Source organism: Myotis brandtii, unplaced genomic scaffold (assembly GCF_000412655.1).
Source record: "Myotis brandtii unplaced genomic scaffold, ASM41265v1 scaffold266, whole genome shotgun sequence".
In the NCBI taxonomy this organism is placed as follows: domain Eukaryota; kingdom Metazoa; phylum Chordata; class Mammalia; order Chiroptera; family Vespertilionidae; genus Myotis; species Myotis brandtii.
This window is the reverse complement of record NW_005360124.1, coordinates 1,760,427-1,776,553: the sequence shown is the minus strand read 5'-3', so window position 1 is coordinate 1,776,553 and position 16,127 is coordinate 1,760,427. Positions and strand designations below refer to the sequence as shown.

The 16,127-nt window shown below is 37.0% G+C and overlaps 1 protein-coding gene across 7 annotated transcripts in view; it reads left to right on the top strand.

The window, feature by feature from the left end:
* The window catches only part of NTRK2 (neurotrophic tyrosine kinase, receptor, type 2), a 314,665-nt gene that overhangs the window by 39,671 nt on the left and 258,867 nt on the right, over window positions 1–16,127 (top strand). For all 7 annotated transcript variants that reach the window (XM_005868270.2, XM_005868271.2, XM_014541246.1 and 4 more), the window contains exons 6-8: window positions 10,061–10,197; window positions 10,696–10,828; window positions 13,197–13,499. In XM_005868270.2, the coding sequence (XP_005868332.1) occupies window positions 10,061–10,197; window positions 10,696–10,828; window positions 13,197–13,499 (573 nt within the window). The remainder of the gene's footprint in view (window positions 1–10,060; window positions 10,198–10,695; window positions 10,829–13,196; window positions 13,500–16,127) is intronic.

The window sequence follows — 16,127 nt, the reverse complement described above, 5'->3', positions numbered from 1 at the left end:
GGACAAGAAATGCAATGTTGAGTCACCTGGCCTCTTGGCCAGCTCCCAAATCCCCACGGCTGTTGTGACCACATTGGTTCAGCAACCACTGAGAGGAAAAAAGAGAAAGCATCTAACTCCTGCTCTGATTTCACAAACTGCACTTAGTAGATGTCTGTTTTGCCCTTGCCTGAAACCATTCTATTTCTTTGATTTTAATTTTCAGCCTCATTGTCTCGACAGCATTCTGATAATGTACTCACTGTATGGGTTGTTGACGGGCTATAGTGATTGTGAAAGGGGAACCATAGCAGTGACCTGGTCCTTATTTTTCCTGATTGATTTGTCAATTTTCATATGATTCCTACAATTAGTCAATGCATTCTGTGTATGAGAGTAAGACTTTGAATCCACGTCAGAGAGAGCATGTGCTTGCTTGATTGAGTAGGATCTGTTTATATTCATGGTAACATTCACAATTAATTTCACTGTCACCAATGCTTTTCAAAAAGCAACATTATAAAAGGAGAATTGACACTTATTTTTTTTACCACTTTTATGTTCTTATGTTTTATTTTTCTGTTATTTCAAGTGTTTTTTTACTTATTTATAATTGTACAAATCATGTTGATACATTTTGTTGTAAAAATAACTCCCTATATATTATACATAAAGCTTGTCTTTTTCTTGTTTGTGACCATTTCAGGTTGGTAGTCATAGATCGATCATATTTTTTTTTAATCATTGCCTGGTATTTGTGGCAGAATAAATCTTACATTAAATCTTCCATATTGATGGACATTTAGCTTCCCATTTTTCATTGCTACAAAAATGTTTCAATAAGCATATGGACAGATGCAAAGATTTTTCTAGAGAACATAGTAGGAATCATATTTTTTTGGTTCATATGGTTTACACTTTAAAAAATGGTTGTACTGATTTATAGCCACCCCAGAAAAGTATATCTTGATATTAGCAAATGTATTCTTTGTCTCTCTAAAAAATACATGGTACGTAATTGCTTTTTAGTTTGCATTTTGCTGATTGCTATTGAGTATCTTGTGAACATTGTGTTTATTCTTCAGTGAACTACCTATTTATATCCTTTGTCTAGTTTTCCTTTTTCTTTCTTTTTCTTCCATTGGTAGTGTTATTTGTTTTATTTTTTCTTAATTCTTTGAATATTATAAATTATGTTTCTGTAAATGTATAATGATAAGATATTTACCATACATATTTAAATATATTTCTGTAAGTATCTAGAGATAACCCTTCATAAGACAAGATACTTTTACTTCTCTTTACTTCTTTCTCTCATTTCTCAAATTGTTTTCATCTGAGATTTTATTTTAGGATTTACTTATTTTTTTTCAAATTTTTATTTATTGATTTGAGAGAAAGAGAGAGAGAGAGAGAGAGAGAGAGACATCGACATCTATTTGTTGTTACACTTGCTTATGCATTCATTGGTTGATTCTTATATGTGCCCTGACCAGGGATCGAACCCACAACCTTGGCGTATTAGGAGGATGCACTAACCAACTGAACTCTCTGACCAGGGCATTACTTGATTTTTTTAAAGATTTACTATTTTTTGTGTACCACTGATCTTTGTATCTTATTACTTCCTCTTGGAGTGGTTTTTCATTTTGCTGGAATGTGTTCTCTAATATTTTTTTCAGAGAAATTTCAAAAATAAAATCGTCCCATTCTTGCCTGGTGGAAAATCAGCCTGTATTTTTTTTCTTCCCAGTGGTATTGACTGAGTATAAAGTTCTCTAGACTCAAAATAGCTTCTTAGGATTTCGCAGATTTTTCTTGTTTCCCAGTGTTGCTGATGAGATGCTTGAGGCCAAGCTGATGCTTATTTCTTGATAAATAACCTCTGCTTTTCCTTCTGAAGCTTTTAAGAGTTTCTCCTAATCCATGTTATTCTTAAATTTTAGAACAATGAAATTAGGTGTGTTTGTGTTTAAGAATTTATTCTGGCACAAGTGTTCCTGTCTTTAGTTCTGGAAGAATTTTCTAATTTATTTAGATGAATGTTTCCACTTCTGGCTCCTCCCTTCATACCTCTCAATCTTTCTGTAATACTTTCCATCTGCTTGTCTTTTTGTGCTGCATTATGGGCAAATTGGTTTCCTCACTACTTTACCCTTCAGCTATTTCTGCAGCTACTGAATTTTTCTCTTGCAACAGTCAGTTTTTAATTTCTGCAATCTCTAGTGATTGGTTATTATGATTGAAACGCCTCTTTCCACATTGGAGCTCACCATATCTCTACCATGTCACAGCTCCTAGCATGACTGATTTTCTCCTGGCAAGTTCTCACTCATTGCTTCTACTTGGAAGTGGCTACAGCTGTTGTTGGATTCTGTGTCTATGGTGAGGAGGTAAGGGTGGAAAGTTTATTCCTTCTGGTGTTGGCTAATGACCCTGTGGCTTGGCCTCCGTGGGACTCTACTCTGTCCTACAATCCACCCCTTTAGTCTTGGGTCAGCTGAGAGCCTCCCTGTTTCATCTAATAACGCATACTATGTATTCATTTAGAGCTGTACTGTTTTTGTTTAATCCCATTTCCCTGCTTTCTCTTTTCCAGAGGTTCCTCATAGTTTCTTATCCATCAATAGTATGCTTCCTTGTTTTTCTGGCTTTAATTTTTTTTTTTTGGGGGGGGACTAATTTCTAGAAATTTGAGATGAAAGGCAGATACTTCAAAGTAGGGCTTAGTTAACATGTATTAATTTTCTTCATGATGGCTTCCAAAATTTTGTTCTTTTTCAAGTTAGATTGAGCAGTAAATTACACTAGACTTTTTTGGATTTAAATTCTGTCTCTGAAACTCCATGTTCAGGAATTCAGATGATATGCTAATATCTTCAAGTTAGATCTTGTTTGCAACATGGATTCATGCTGAGGCTTTTCTTTTGTGTCCCACCCTTTTCAAGCTTTTAAAACATATCTGTTGTGTTTAATTAAGTCACAGTATGCTAAATTCTTCTTATTTCCACTTCTTTTGATCAAACTTTTCTCAAGAGTAACTCCTAAGAGTATGGTCTTATATGTTTTATTGTTGTAAACCAACAATTTGCCAATAACTATGGCCATTCAATTTAGTTAGCAACTAGTAATATTTTAAGTTCAATAACAAAGAGCTATTGGCAATTCATTCTTTATAAGGTAGGTTTTCTTAAAAAATGTCTCCTTTATTAAGGAGTACAAGTTGCCAGTCATAAAAATAGTCACAGGGATGTGAAGTAGAGCATAGGGAATATAGTTGATAGTACTCTAATAACTATGTATGGTGTCAGATGAATACTGGACTTATCAGGGTGATCACTTCAGAAGGTATATATAAATGGCTAATCATGATATTGTCCACCTGACAGTAATATAATATTGAATGTGAACTGTGATTAAAAACAAAATAAAAATAATCTTCCCACTTTAGTATTTTATCATGTCAGTATTATATTGTGAACAAATTGTCAACATTTTATATGCAAACATGAATCCCCAGACTGCTTAATGTATGCTTTGAACATAATAGGGATTTGATTAATGTTTGCGGAATTGATAATTAATAATTGCATGAACATATTATATTAATGCTCAAATTGGACTGAAATTTTAACATAATGTTGCAGATATTTCAGTTTAGTAAAGAGAACCTAAACATATATTTTTCTAGCCAAATTATACCATATTTTGTAGTTCTCTTTGAAATTTTTGTCGTCTTGCATTTTAAACTTTAATTCTGAAATTGTGTGTATTTTTTAAAATTTTGTTTTTCAATTACAGTTTGTATTCAGTCCTTTTTTATATTACTTTCAGGTGTACAGCACAGTAGATAGACATTCATATAGGTTACAAATCATTGTTGCATTTCAAAAGGATCTTGTTTCTTCTTTTTCCTTCCTCCCTTAGTGATTAAGGGAGCATAACAGGTGGGGCTGGGAAGTTTGTGCAGTTCCCACTAGCAGCACAGTCAACATGGCTCACAATATTTTTCTAACAGTCCCCTCTTGCCCTGAATTTTGGTAAATTTATTCATGCCGTGAAACACATTGAGGTCTGTTTCTCCACAAGGTTCTTTTTAACCTTAGAAAAACTTTATTGACTGCAAGGCAATAAAATATGTTCATATAACATTTCCACATTATTCAGAAAAAACAGGTGCTGTGAGCGTTGGTTCTGAAGACAGAAACTGAGTCACACAGGTGCTAATGAAGGGAAGTTATTTATCATTCCACAAAAATGTCCCTGCTACTTCTTTTCATGTTTTTCAATGAAATTACTCATCACATAGCATATTTTAAATTTCTGTACTCAGTTTGATCTTCAGTAGTTAGTTTGCAAAAAGACTTTCACTTTAATTGTTTTATACTGTAATTATAATTCAAATCTCTGGAAGAGCGTTTCTTCAGGGAGTGTTAGTAGTAAATGAAATGCTCTGTTTTAACTAGATGGCAAATATATTTAAGAAAGTCTGTATTCCTCTGGGTTAGATCAAAACAATCCTTCAACGCATTTAACTAGTTAGCATGTCCAACAGTGAACATACGGTGGTAATTCAGGTAATGGTTGAAGGACTGTGAAAAAAGGAGACATGTAATACTTTCAACAATAAAGTTTTTTTAAAAAATGGTAATGTGCATAGTGAACAGAGTTACAAAATTTTGTATAACTTTTTTTTTTAAATATTGCAGTTTTTTTTTAAACCACAGAGCATCTCAAAGAATTAAGATTATCAAAGAACACACTACACACTTTGGGGAAAGTTTGGTGGACTAGGTCAGTGGTCTGCAAACTCATTAGTCAACAGAGCCAAATATCAACAGTACAACGATTGAAATTTCTTTTGAGAGCCAAATTTTTTAAACTTACACTATATAGGTAGGTACATTGTTATTAACTTGTGTAATCCTAAGGCTTAGGAAGAGCCACACTCAAGGGGCCAAAAAGCCGCATGTGGCTCCAGAGCCGCAGTTTGCCGACTGTGGGACTAGATGATTACTCAGACCACTGTTGGTTTAAGAATAATAGTTGTAGAAACAGAAGCTTAGTGAACAATTGTTCAACATCCATTGTCTGAACTCTTGCTACTCCAAGGGTGGTCTGTGGAACAGAGAGTTTGTTAGAAATGTGGATTCTCAGGCCCCAACCCAGACCTACTGGAAAAAAAGCAACATTTTTAACAAGATCTGCTGGTGACTCATGTGCACATTAAAGCTCTGGTCTAAAGAAAGTCAGCCTTTTTGCTAGATAGTTTATGATTTTCTGCTGAGGTCTACAGGCTGGTATGTTTTTCCTGAACACATCCAGGTCAAGAGACACTGACACAGAGGTGTCTGTCTGCCTGGGCAGATGACCATCTCTTATCTCCAGTGAGGGTTCTCAGAGTGCAAAGGACGCCATCTCTGAAGCTCAAATCAGGATCCCATTCCGGTAGTGCTAGAAGCTGTTGGAAGCATTGCTGAGCTTTGCTCTGTTCTTGTGCCGATTTCAAATCTTATTAAGCCAGGAAGTAGTGCCTGGCAAATGGTTTATCCTGCCTTGGCTATTCATGCTTCCCAATTCATTTTTATTGTGCTAATTAAACCTCAAGTGATATTTCAAGTACAGATTGTTTTTTCCATTATTAACTCTTTGGCCAGCATATTAATGCTGTAGAATTAACGTGAGTCAGATGCTTACTCATTTGTGGAAGACTTTACATTTAAAAGATCTAGACTTGGCCAATTTTGCACAGATTCCCTTGGAAACTGCTATGACAGGGTGATATAATTTCTCTATAAATAAAGGAGACTCACTCTTCCTTCACAAATAGACATGTAATTATTTTTTTTTAATGAATCAAATTCCTAGATCATGGATATGTATTGGTATTTATGGTCTGTGCTAAAATGGATATATGCAGTCTGGGAGATAGTGTAGTATAGTTGTGTAGATCCTGTGCTTTGGGTTCAAATCCCAGGACAAAGATACTTGGGCAACTTGAGATGTATTTGACTTTTTCAAACTTCATAGTCTGCATTAATTAAATAAGGGCAAAATACTTAACTTTAAGATTGGTTGTAAGGATTAAAATATAAAAAAACTTAAAATATTAGAGAAGAATATATGGTTTAGTGAATGCCTATATAAATGCTATTATTGTTACTGTAATTAAACAAATATTTTTAGAACTGTTAGTTATATAAGCTTAGGCTTGAAGAAGAAAACCATAACAGATTTTATCGTGGAAATTAAGTTTATGGCATAGGATTCTCTACTGAGAAACTCTTTATTTTTATCCTTTTCTGCTCAGAATTCCTAAACTATGAGATACATTTATAAAAGGTAGAGAATTCCTCCCATAGGTTTGTATTTGAGGTACCAAGAGGGGTGTCCCCAAGCTCCATTGGTGTTTTCTGGCTGTGAAGAAGGTCAGACCTTAAAAACAAGCACCATGGCAGGCCCTGGCTCCATGGTCCCTCCAGCATCAGCAGATAAATTTGTAAGTTCAAAGAAGATGGCAGAAGAGTCAACAAAGCACACAAGTTAATTGCAAGCTGGAAAGCAGCTGGATGAGTAGTAACTGACTTAAAGGCTGAGAGTGCTATTTACCAAGTTGGCAATGGGGAAAGGCAAGAAGAAGCGTGGTTTATGTTGCAGAACTACTACAAGGCAATGCCAAATACAGGGGGTTGGTTGAAAGTCTGGAAGAAGCGTGGTTTATGTTGCAGAACTACTACAAGGCTCAAGAAGTGACAGTACAGGCAATGCCAAATACAGGGGGTTGGTTGAAAGTCTATTAAGAAAGCAGTTAGTCCCATTTTTGTTCCATACATCCTAGGTGCCTGCACCTCTCCCTCCTCAGCATGTTTATTCTCTAAAGAGCATAAAATGCTGGTCACAGGATCCCAGATAGAGTTGAGGCTGTGAAAACCATAAGAAAATGATGGATTTACATACTGAATATTGATATTTTCAGCCTTCTTCCTTTCCCACGGAGAACAGGGAAAGAACATTATTTGAATAATTTGACCAGTCCTTTCCCAAAATGATTTAATAATATTGACATCAGAGAGTACCCAGTAGGAGGCCAATGCTATTTTCCTACATGAAGCCAACAATGAATAAATATGCAATGCTTCTAATACCTCATTCTTACGGATGTATGAATGGCCACGGATCACCAACTGTTTGAGAAAATCTTATAATATAAAAGATATACACAACATGATCAAAGAGAGAAAGGAAAAAAATTACAAGAAACAAAGTTGATATTGAGAGAAAACAATTAAAAAAATGATCATTAATATCTCACAGAAATCAGAAGAGACATTGCACCTATAAAAGAAAAACAGGGTGCTATAAAAATAAACACATTCACCATCAAAAGAATGAGCTTTGGAAAATAAATACATGGGACAGAGGAATGAAAACCTTAGAAGCAGGTTTGAAAGGTACATCTGAGGAAATCTCCTGGTAAACAGAACAAATATACAAAAATATGGAACATAGGAAAAAAGGATGAAAAAAAATTTGATGGGATATCTAGAAGTTTCAACATCAACATTAGGAGATCTCAGTGGTGAGAAAGCATTGCATCGTAGTTGAGTTGGCATCTTTATTTTCCCTTCCTTAGTGGTACATATGACAGTGTTGTAGCCTATAATCACTGCTGACTTAAATTTGATAAAATGTAACTATTTCATATGATGGTTCAGCTGTTTGTAGGGTTTATATTTTTATAATTAAACTTTACATCTAGACAGCCTAACTTCACAGCATATATAAGGGCGTGAAGACAGAGTATGTTGAATGTGCTATGGGCATGTGCAGAGGGCTGGCCTTCTGTGTGAAAGTGAACCTTATCTTCCACAGCAAGAGGTCAGTAGATAGTGTTAACACAGGGAAATCAAGAAGTAGCAATATAGGCATGGCATTTATCAATGTAGAGATCAATGTCAAAAAAGAACCATTAGGAGATGAAATGAGTGCCTATGGAGAATAGGAAATAGTGCCACATGGGTGAGGTGAGACTACTGCTTATCACAAACTAGACTGAATGTTTTGCATAACAAGTTTTGTAGAACTATAGACCCTTCAAACTATGTGACTATATATTTTGTTTTTAAAAAATGACCTAGATTATACCACTGACTTCAAGGAGATTTTTCACTACATAAGCCCTTTTCTTATATCTTGCCTTGACAACTTCTTAATAAATTGGAAAGCTTAATTGTCATGGAAGTTGTCACCAAATATTAGAACAAGAAGTTAGAGCTCGGTCTTCTAAATGAACAGCTGAATTTTATAGAAATTTAAAGAAAACACGTGGATAGAGGAAATGACTCACCCAAGGCCACACAGTATGAGTCAGATTTAGGGTCTCGGGCTCCTGACTCCTGATTGAGAGTTCATTCCTATTAACTGCACTGCCTCTTGATCACTCATATTCGCTTCATTGTCCTGTATAACTCAGAGGATTAGGGGCCTTTTGAAACCCCATGAAAGACACAACATTGCTCTCTATGAATGCTGACAGGAAGGAAGAGTTCTGAAGAGGTCACACCAGTCCCTGCAAGCCAGAACTTGTCGGGAAGTCCTCTGCTACTGGTGGGAATACCATGAGACATGCTGTATAAATCTTGTTTCAGTCTGGTGTTAGTAATAAAGAATAATGGCTTTGTCATCAAGGACTGCATCATAAGGGAAGGGTGTATACATAGCATTGTGAAGCTCAGATGGGTCACAGAATGCTAGGTGGGTGGGTTAATTGCAATATAACGGCCATTGAAGATGAATTGCCTTTTCTGACCTGTAGGTTACTCCTGAGTTAATCATGTGTCATAGTTCCGTGGGACACAGCTGTTGGGGTGAATGCAGTCCCAAGCAGTTTCTGATACCAAGCAAGGGACTAGATTGACTGGCAGGATCTGACATACTACTGCACTCTCTGGGACCTGTCTTCATGTGAAAAATACTGTGATTCCTATATGGTTAAAAGCAATGTAAACACCTGATAGGTGTGATAGTTTAATGAAGTGACAGCCACATCAATAAATGAAAGCTAGCATTTGAAATGTAAAAGTATTGAAATGATGCTCTCCTGAAATATTGAAAAATGTTTATAAGGTTCAAATTTTCATCAGATAAAGAGTACTTTCTCTGGGTTTTTCTACAAAAGAACTTTTCATTGGAATAAGGATCCATCTAACTTTTTTCATTATATCATAAATAGAATGACCAATTTTACCCATCATGTTTAACTGTGACTTACATAGCTTTGAAACATCGTAATACTGTGATGGTTCAAGCTTCATGCCTTTGAAACATGCTTTGAAATTACATTTTCTTTCCATAGTTTGATTCTCTTTCAAAATTGAGGTCTGGTAGTAGGTTAGATTTATGAGTTACTTAATGCAAAAATGGATTTATACAAAATGTAGATGCCTTTCACTCTTTTGTTCTTGACTATAAAAAAGTGGAGGGAGCCTGGCCAGTGTGGCTCAGTGGTTGAGCATCTGTCTTTGAACCAGGTGGTCACGGTTCACTTCCCAGTCAGAGCACATACCCGGGTTGAAGGGTTGATCCCCTGTAGGGGGCATGCAGGAGGCAGATGATCAATGATTCTCTCTCATCATTGATGTTTCTATTTCTCTCTCCCTCTCCCTTCCTCTCTGAAATCAACAAAAATATATTTTTAAAAAGTGGAGGGAGGGAGATGGGGAGCTAAGGTGGTCCCCAGACATATGCCTGTTTATGTGGAAAAAAAACAACAGACTAGTAACTGTAGAACAGAAAAAGAAGTAGAAGACATAGTTTTACAAACTAGAGTTGTTTTTTAAATAAAGTTATTCTGCAATATTACTTTTAAGAAATGAGTAAAATTTGCTTTCTAATCTTATTACCGCACATTCTTGGTTCACATTAAATCTGTAAAACTTACCAACCTGGCTCTTTTTCAGATCAACATATATCAGTCTCAGGAAGTAAATAATAATTTTAAAGCATGAAGAGTTTTCAATTTATTGCTGTGATTTTAATAATGTATTTAGTTGTATATGTCTCCATTTCTCTTATTGCACAGGTTTGCCGTCAGCAAATTTGGCCGCGCCTAACCTCACTGTGGAGGAAGGGAAGTCTATCACGTTATCTTGCAGTGTTGAGGGTGATCCAGTTCCAAGTTTGTACTGGGATGTCGGTAATCTGGTTTCCAAACATATGGTAAGACTCGTCTTTGGTTCTGTGTTCGTAGACAGATGAGAGTACCTCAGAACTTGAGGTTTTATTAACCTAGTGATGATCATTTAATATTTTATAGGAGCACATGAGGAATTGTTGGTGTATATTTACTTTCTATTTATTCTTAATTAACAAAGACTAATGCAGGTTTGCATTTTAGTTATGTAAACCCAATAGACTGGCGAGAGTCTATGTCTCTAGTGAGCTTTTTGTGTCATCATGAGCAAGGTGAGTGACTCCTTTTCCCTTGGAGGAAGGTAGGTAGGCGTTTCAGGATTAAATCAATTTCACATATTAAACAATTGCCATCTAGAGAAATAGAACAACGTCTGATTTACTCCTTTGCCTGTGCTTGATTAGGCTGGAAACCTTTTCTGATGTTATCAGTTATTTTCTCTAATTAGGGGAAGAAACCCCAAATCTTGTCACTTTGGGACCAGTCCTAACAAAGATTATCTTTGTCTGTTAATTCATTTGTAGAATGAAACAAGCCACACACAGGGCTCCTTAAGGATAACTAACATTTCATCTGATGACAGTGGAAAGCAAATCTCTTGTGTGGCAGAAAATCTTGTAGGAGAAGATCAAGATTCTGTGAACCTCACTGTGCATTGTACGTAATCAGACCAGCATGTGTTTTTAATAGCAAATGATCGTGGACACCCCTACATTTGTCGTTGGGGCACCCTGGGTGCTGCTTACGTGTGTTAAAAAAAGGTGTATGCCGTGTTCTGTGCATACTTAATTAAGAAATGTTATCAGCCTCATTCACTTGTTCTATTTCTGCTAATCTTTCTTGCTCATGCGCTGTCTTTCCCTTAAGCTTCTTTTCGATTTTAAGCTTGTCCTCTGTGCCTCCCCAGTCTTTATTTGATAGAACATATTTTGAGCTGGTTATCCTCCTCTTGTTTATAACTTTTAGCTTAAATTCTGATAAACCAGTTTCTAACTTATTTTTCTGTATAAAAGCAATATAAAGCGTTAGAGTTCTGATACCTAAAGTATGGGGCTGGCTGTTCACAAACACCTACTTGTACTGTTGATACAATAAAACCTCATTAATTTGACATCAAGTTTCCATGAGGAGGTTGGAGGAGTCCTACTTCAGTTATTGAAAATTATTATCACCTGCAAAAATCTTTTATTATATCTGTTTTAAATTTCTGTATACATTGAAACTAAGCTAGAGGATAGTGATACTTCTTAAGCATATGTACATTATTTTCTAGTATTAATAAATAACATGACACATATCTCAACATTCCAGATTGTAATGCTCAGTGTGTATGTATATTCAGTAAAAATCACATATACTGTTCACATCATGGAAAATTCTGAACTGGATGGTACAAATTAATGAACTTTTACTCTGAAAACAAAACAAAACAAAAAACAAACAAACATGATGTGTGGTATGTGTATGCACAAATCCACACTGCACGCATATAGACACTGCTTAACGTTCACTCATAGAGGACCTACAGTATGTGGGGGTTGGAGTGAATGACTGAAATTACCGACCATAATCCTTTGTCACTGGCAGTACTACCACTATGCCCAGTAGACTCTGGACTTATAATTTCTAATCATTTTGACCTTCCTGGAAGCCTGAAGTCAGTGTTACCCCCAAACATATGCAACCAGCTTCCAACTTTATAGCCTTAAATCAACACCTCACCCAAAGCTCTTTTGAGCTTGGTGGAAGGAGTTAAGTGTGTCCTGGGAATGGGTCTTGGGCCTGTGGGAGGAAGGTAAGTGTGGTTCCTAACCCACTGTGGTCCTATGTTTGCAACACAGACCTACAAATAAGGACATGGAAGTTCAAAATGTTCTCAATTTGGGTTGAGATCTATGTGGTAGCCATGGTCTGAAGAATTAGCTTTATCTATCAAAGTTTAGATAAAGAGTAGGAGGAATAAGTGATAAAGAATATTAACAACTGAGCTAATCTTTGCAGTGACCTTGCTCAGAGTGTATTAGTTATCACCCCCACCCCCTGCCCTTTCATGTCAGGAATCTATACATCCAGGAAGCTGGGCTTCTGGATTGGGCACCAGGAGACCTGGATTCTTGTTTCAGACCTGCCTCAATCAGTAACCTTGACCAAGATACTTACCCTCATTGGACTTGGGTTTCTTCATCTAAGAAAGAATACTATTAGGTCTCAAAAGTGTTTACAGTCCTTGAATGTATAATCAAAGTCAGACGACATTAAAATAAACAACTATGAGGGGTTTTTAATACCTTCACCTAGGATAATTACTGTTTAAATGAGCTACTTGATAATGTTTGTTTCCCGAAGCAAAAAGTTCTTTATATTTAATGTTAAAATTAATCTCAAGTTTGTTTGTCCAGGTTTAGATAGGACTTCAGCTATTTGAAGGATCAAAACATTGACACAGCCAAAAAACCCCCAACTGTATTATAAATAAATGTGATGCTTTTAAAGAGCATTTACTATTGACAATCAGTGAAATCAATCAGCATCGATAGGAACATTTGCAGCATTGATCTGTTTTAAATAATTTAGGTGAGATTAGGACTGCAGGCAAGATTTCCAGTCTTTTTTTTTTTTTTTTAAATTTAATGAGGTACTGCAATAGTGACCTTCAATGTTTTGATGATCAATCTGTATAACATCAAGGCACATAAAACCAAGTCAACTTCAGTTGAACCCTTTCCACAGTCAGAAATCTCTAGGATCTGTTTGGAGCAGGTTCCCACACTGAGTAGATGTGAAAGTGACTGTGATGCATGGGTCTTCAGCTGAGCAGGGGCAGGAGTCTCTCTGAAGCTCTCTGTAGGGAGTTAAATCAACCTTGATAAGGATAGAAAATATTGATGGATTCCAGGGTTGCAGGTCATATGTCTTCTTAAACCAAACAATGGTTGAATAAAATCCCCTATTGATGACACAGAAATCTGGAACGGGGAAAAACTTGAGCTTTCTGATGCTATTAACTCTCTCTTTTTCAATTTAGTTGCTCCAACTATCACATTTCTCGAATCTCCAACCTCAGACCACCACTGGTGCATTCCATTCACTGTGAAAGGCAACCCCAAACCAGCGCTTCAGTGGTTCTATAACCGGGCAATACTGAATGAGTCCAAATACATCTGTACTAAAATCCATGTGACCAATCACACGGAGTACCACGGCTGCCTCCAGCTGGACAATCCCACTCACATGAACAATGGGGACTACAAGTTAGTCGCCAAGAATGAGTATGGGAAGGATGAGAAACAGATTTCTGCTCACTTCATGGGCTGGCCTGGTGATGACGGTGAGTACCTGATGCTTTTGCATCTGGAGAGAGGCTAGGGTCTGCCATTCAACTATGGACAAAATCGTGTACAACACCCCCTCCCTCAACCCAGGGGCTTAATCATCATTATTTAGTCTCATCATTTTAAACTACCTGGTCGTTCTCATGGGTCTGTTAAAAGACCCGCAGTTTCGTCCTGTGGGTCTTTATTCCGGGGTGCAGGGTGAAGCAGCAGTAGCTACACAGGAGACCTGCTTCCTATGGCGAGTATAGAGTTAAAAAAGACAACTAGAAATGTGCAAGGCTTCTTAAGGCTTACGTTCAGGACTGGCGCATGGTCTCTTCAGCCTATATGCCCTTGGTCAAAGCAAGTCCCAGGGCCAAAGCCAAGTCCAGGGATAGGGACTCCTATTTCTCTCAAGAAGGTGATGGTGGGGATGAATAAGTTTGAACAATGATCTGATATACACATTATTTTTATCCCAACTGCTTAATGAGATTTTGTAGTGACAGTGGTAAAACCATGAGCAGAAGGAACATGTTTGGTTGGCTCCTGAACAAATTAAGATGTATTTTCTAGGCCCTTATTCACTTGGAACTCAGGATCTTACTTTCTGATCCATGTATGAGAAACCAGTGCCTTCGCATGTTTTGCTCATCTGGACTGACTGAGTTGAGGCCTCCTTTTGATTGGGTCCTGAATTGTTTTTCTAGGACTGGTGATAGTTTTCGTCTGACCAGTGGCTTGGGTTGGGAAAAGGGTGGCTGGCATCAGGAGTCTGTTCTGGGGCCAGCAGCAGGATTTTAGTGTGAGCACCGATAACAGCAAGGGTAGTTGTCATGTCTTTACCTGCTTCAGATCCTGTTGTTCAGAGGAGTATTCTTGCTTGCTTGGTGTTGTTGCCCAGAGACCTGTCGCTGTTGTGGAGGCTGAGGCTTGTGTTTGGATATTGGGAACTGTACATGAGCTGAATTCCTCACCATAATAGTGCTGAGTTAATCAAAGCCACACAAAGATGGCTTGGCCGAAGGAAGGGAAAATAGAAACTTGGAGGCCCATGAGACAGGGGCTGCTTGGGAAGCATTAACTCCTGTGGCTCGCAGGGCAGCCCCATGGACAAAGGTGATGTATGCGAAGCCACCTTCAACAAACAGTAAATGAGAATGTCATAATTCTCAATCATAATCAATGTTCCCATTATCCTGGAATTTATTACACGGCTATGGAATGCACAAGCTTCCTTAGTGTTCAAACTGTGATTGGAATTCTATAAGTTTGATTTACAAACATCCTTTCAGGGGTGTATAAAACACACAATGTTTGGATGCCTTACCCAGACAGCCCTAGCAGGGGCCATTCCCATTAATTCTTCCTCTTAATTGAGTTTAGCTGTTTGGCTACATTTGCTGTAGTAAATCTCTAGATTACTGTGTTTTTTTCTTGTATGTTACAGGGACTACAGCTTCATAGGTTAACCCAGGGACTCTGCTTTGGGACAACTGCTTTTGGTTTGTTCTTAAGTAAACTTTTTATTTGTGAATAACTTTAGATCTGCAGAAAAGTTGCAGACAGTAGAGAGAGTTCCCAGCTATCTTGTACCCGGTTTTTACTATCGTTGACATCTTGCATCACTGCAATATATCTGCTAAAATGAAGAAACGGACACTGGTATATTACTGTTAACTAAACTGCAGACTTTATTTGAATTTCGCCAACTGCTTTTTGAAACTGTTGGAGATGAATTTGTGCAGGGTGAAGGTCAGACGTTTAAAAGTTTTAGAAGTGGCTTGTGTGCTTTGATATATGCACAGTTCTGTCCATGTAAAGCCAGCAGCTTCTATTTTAGGTGGGATTTTGATGTATTTTGTTTTGAATGCTTCTGTATGGTGCCAGTGTTTGAGAGAGCTTACCTCCTCTTATCCATGTGGCCTCATTTTTATCAATTATTTCTGTTTTTTTAACTCAGCTAGTGATAGGAGAATTGTTTTCTGGCACAAGGCTAGCTTGGAGTTTCTCAAATATCTTCTTTAAGAGAAATAACCATTTATTTATCAAAAATAAAAATTAAGCTCAATTTTACAAATGTCTTTAAAATGTAAATATCTGCTTTTAGAAAAAAATGATTTTGTTTTTTCTCTTTAAGTATTTACTCAAGACCCAGCTCTCAAGGAGTAATAAATGAAAGTGGAAATGAAAGAGACTTGGCCCAGAGTGACAGTGGATATAAATGGCCCTCGTGGGCCATACACCAGTGTGACCAATTATAGCTTGACCTCACTTGGCTTGTGTGATAGCATCTTTGTGGGTATTTACAAGATTTGTAGCCAGAGCATACAGATAATGGCTTTGCATAGAATGGATTCCTTTCCCTCTCCTCCCCATTTAAAATGAAAGAAAAATAAATAGCAAATATATGCAATTCATTTCCCTGCTGGTCTAAAAGGTACATTCCAAGTTAAGGACAACAGGTCAAGTTTGAGTTTATATTTGTTCCATATTTCTGCTGTCATCATATAGTAACTGATGAAGTTTAGCTTTTACAAATATTTCTGATAAAATGTTTTAGCTATATTTTCTCAGTTGTTTTGATGAGATCCCTTCTTTTAAACATTGTGAGTTTCCTGGCTTACAAGGAAGCCAGCAGC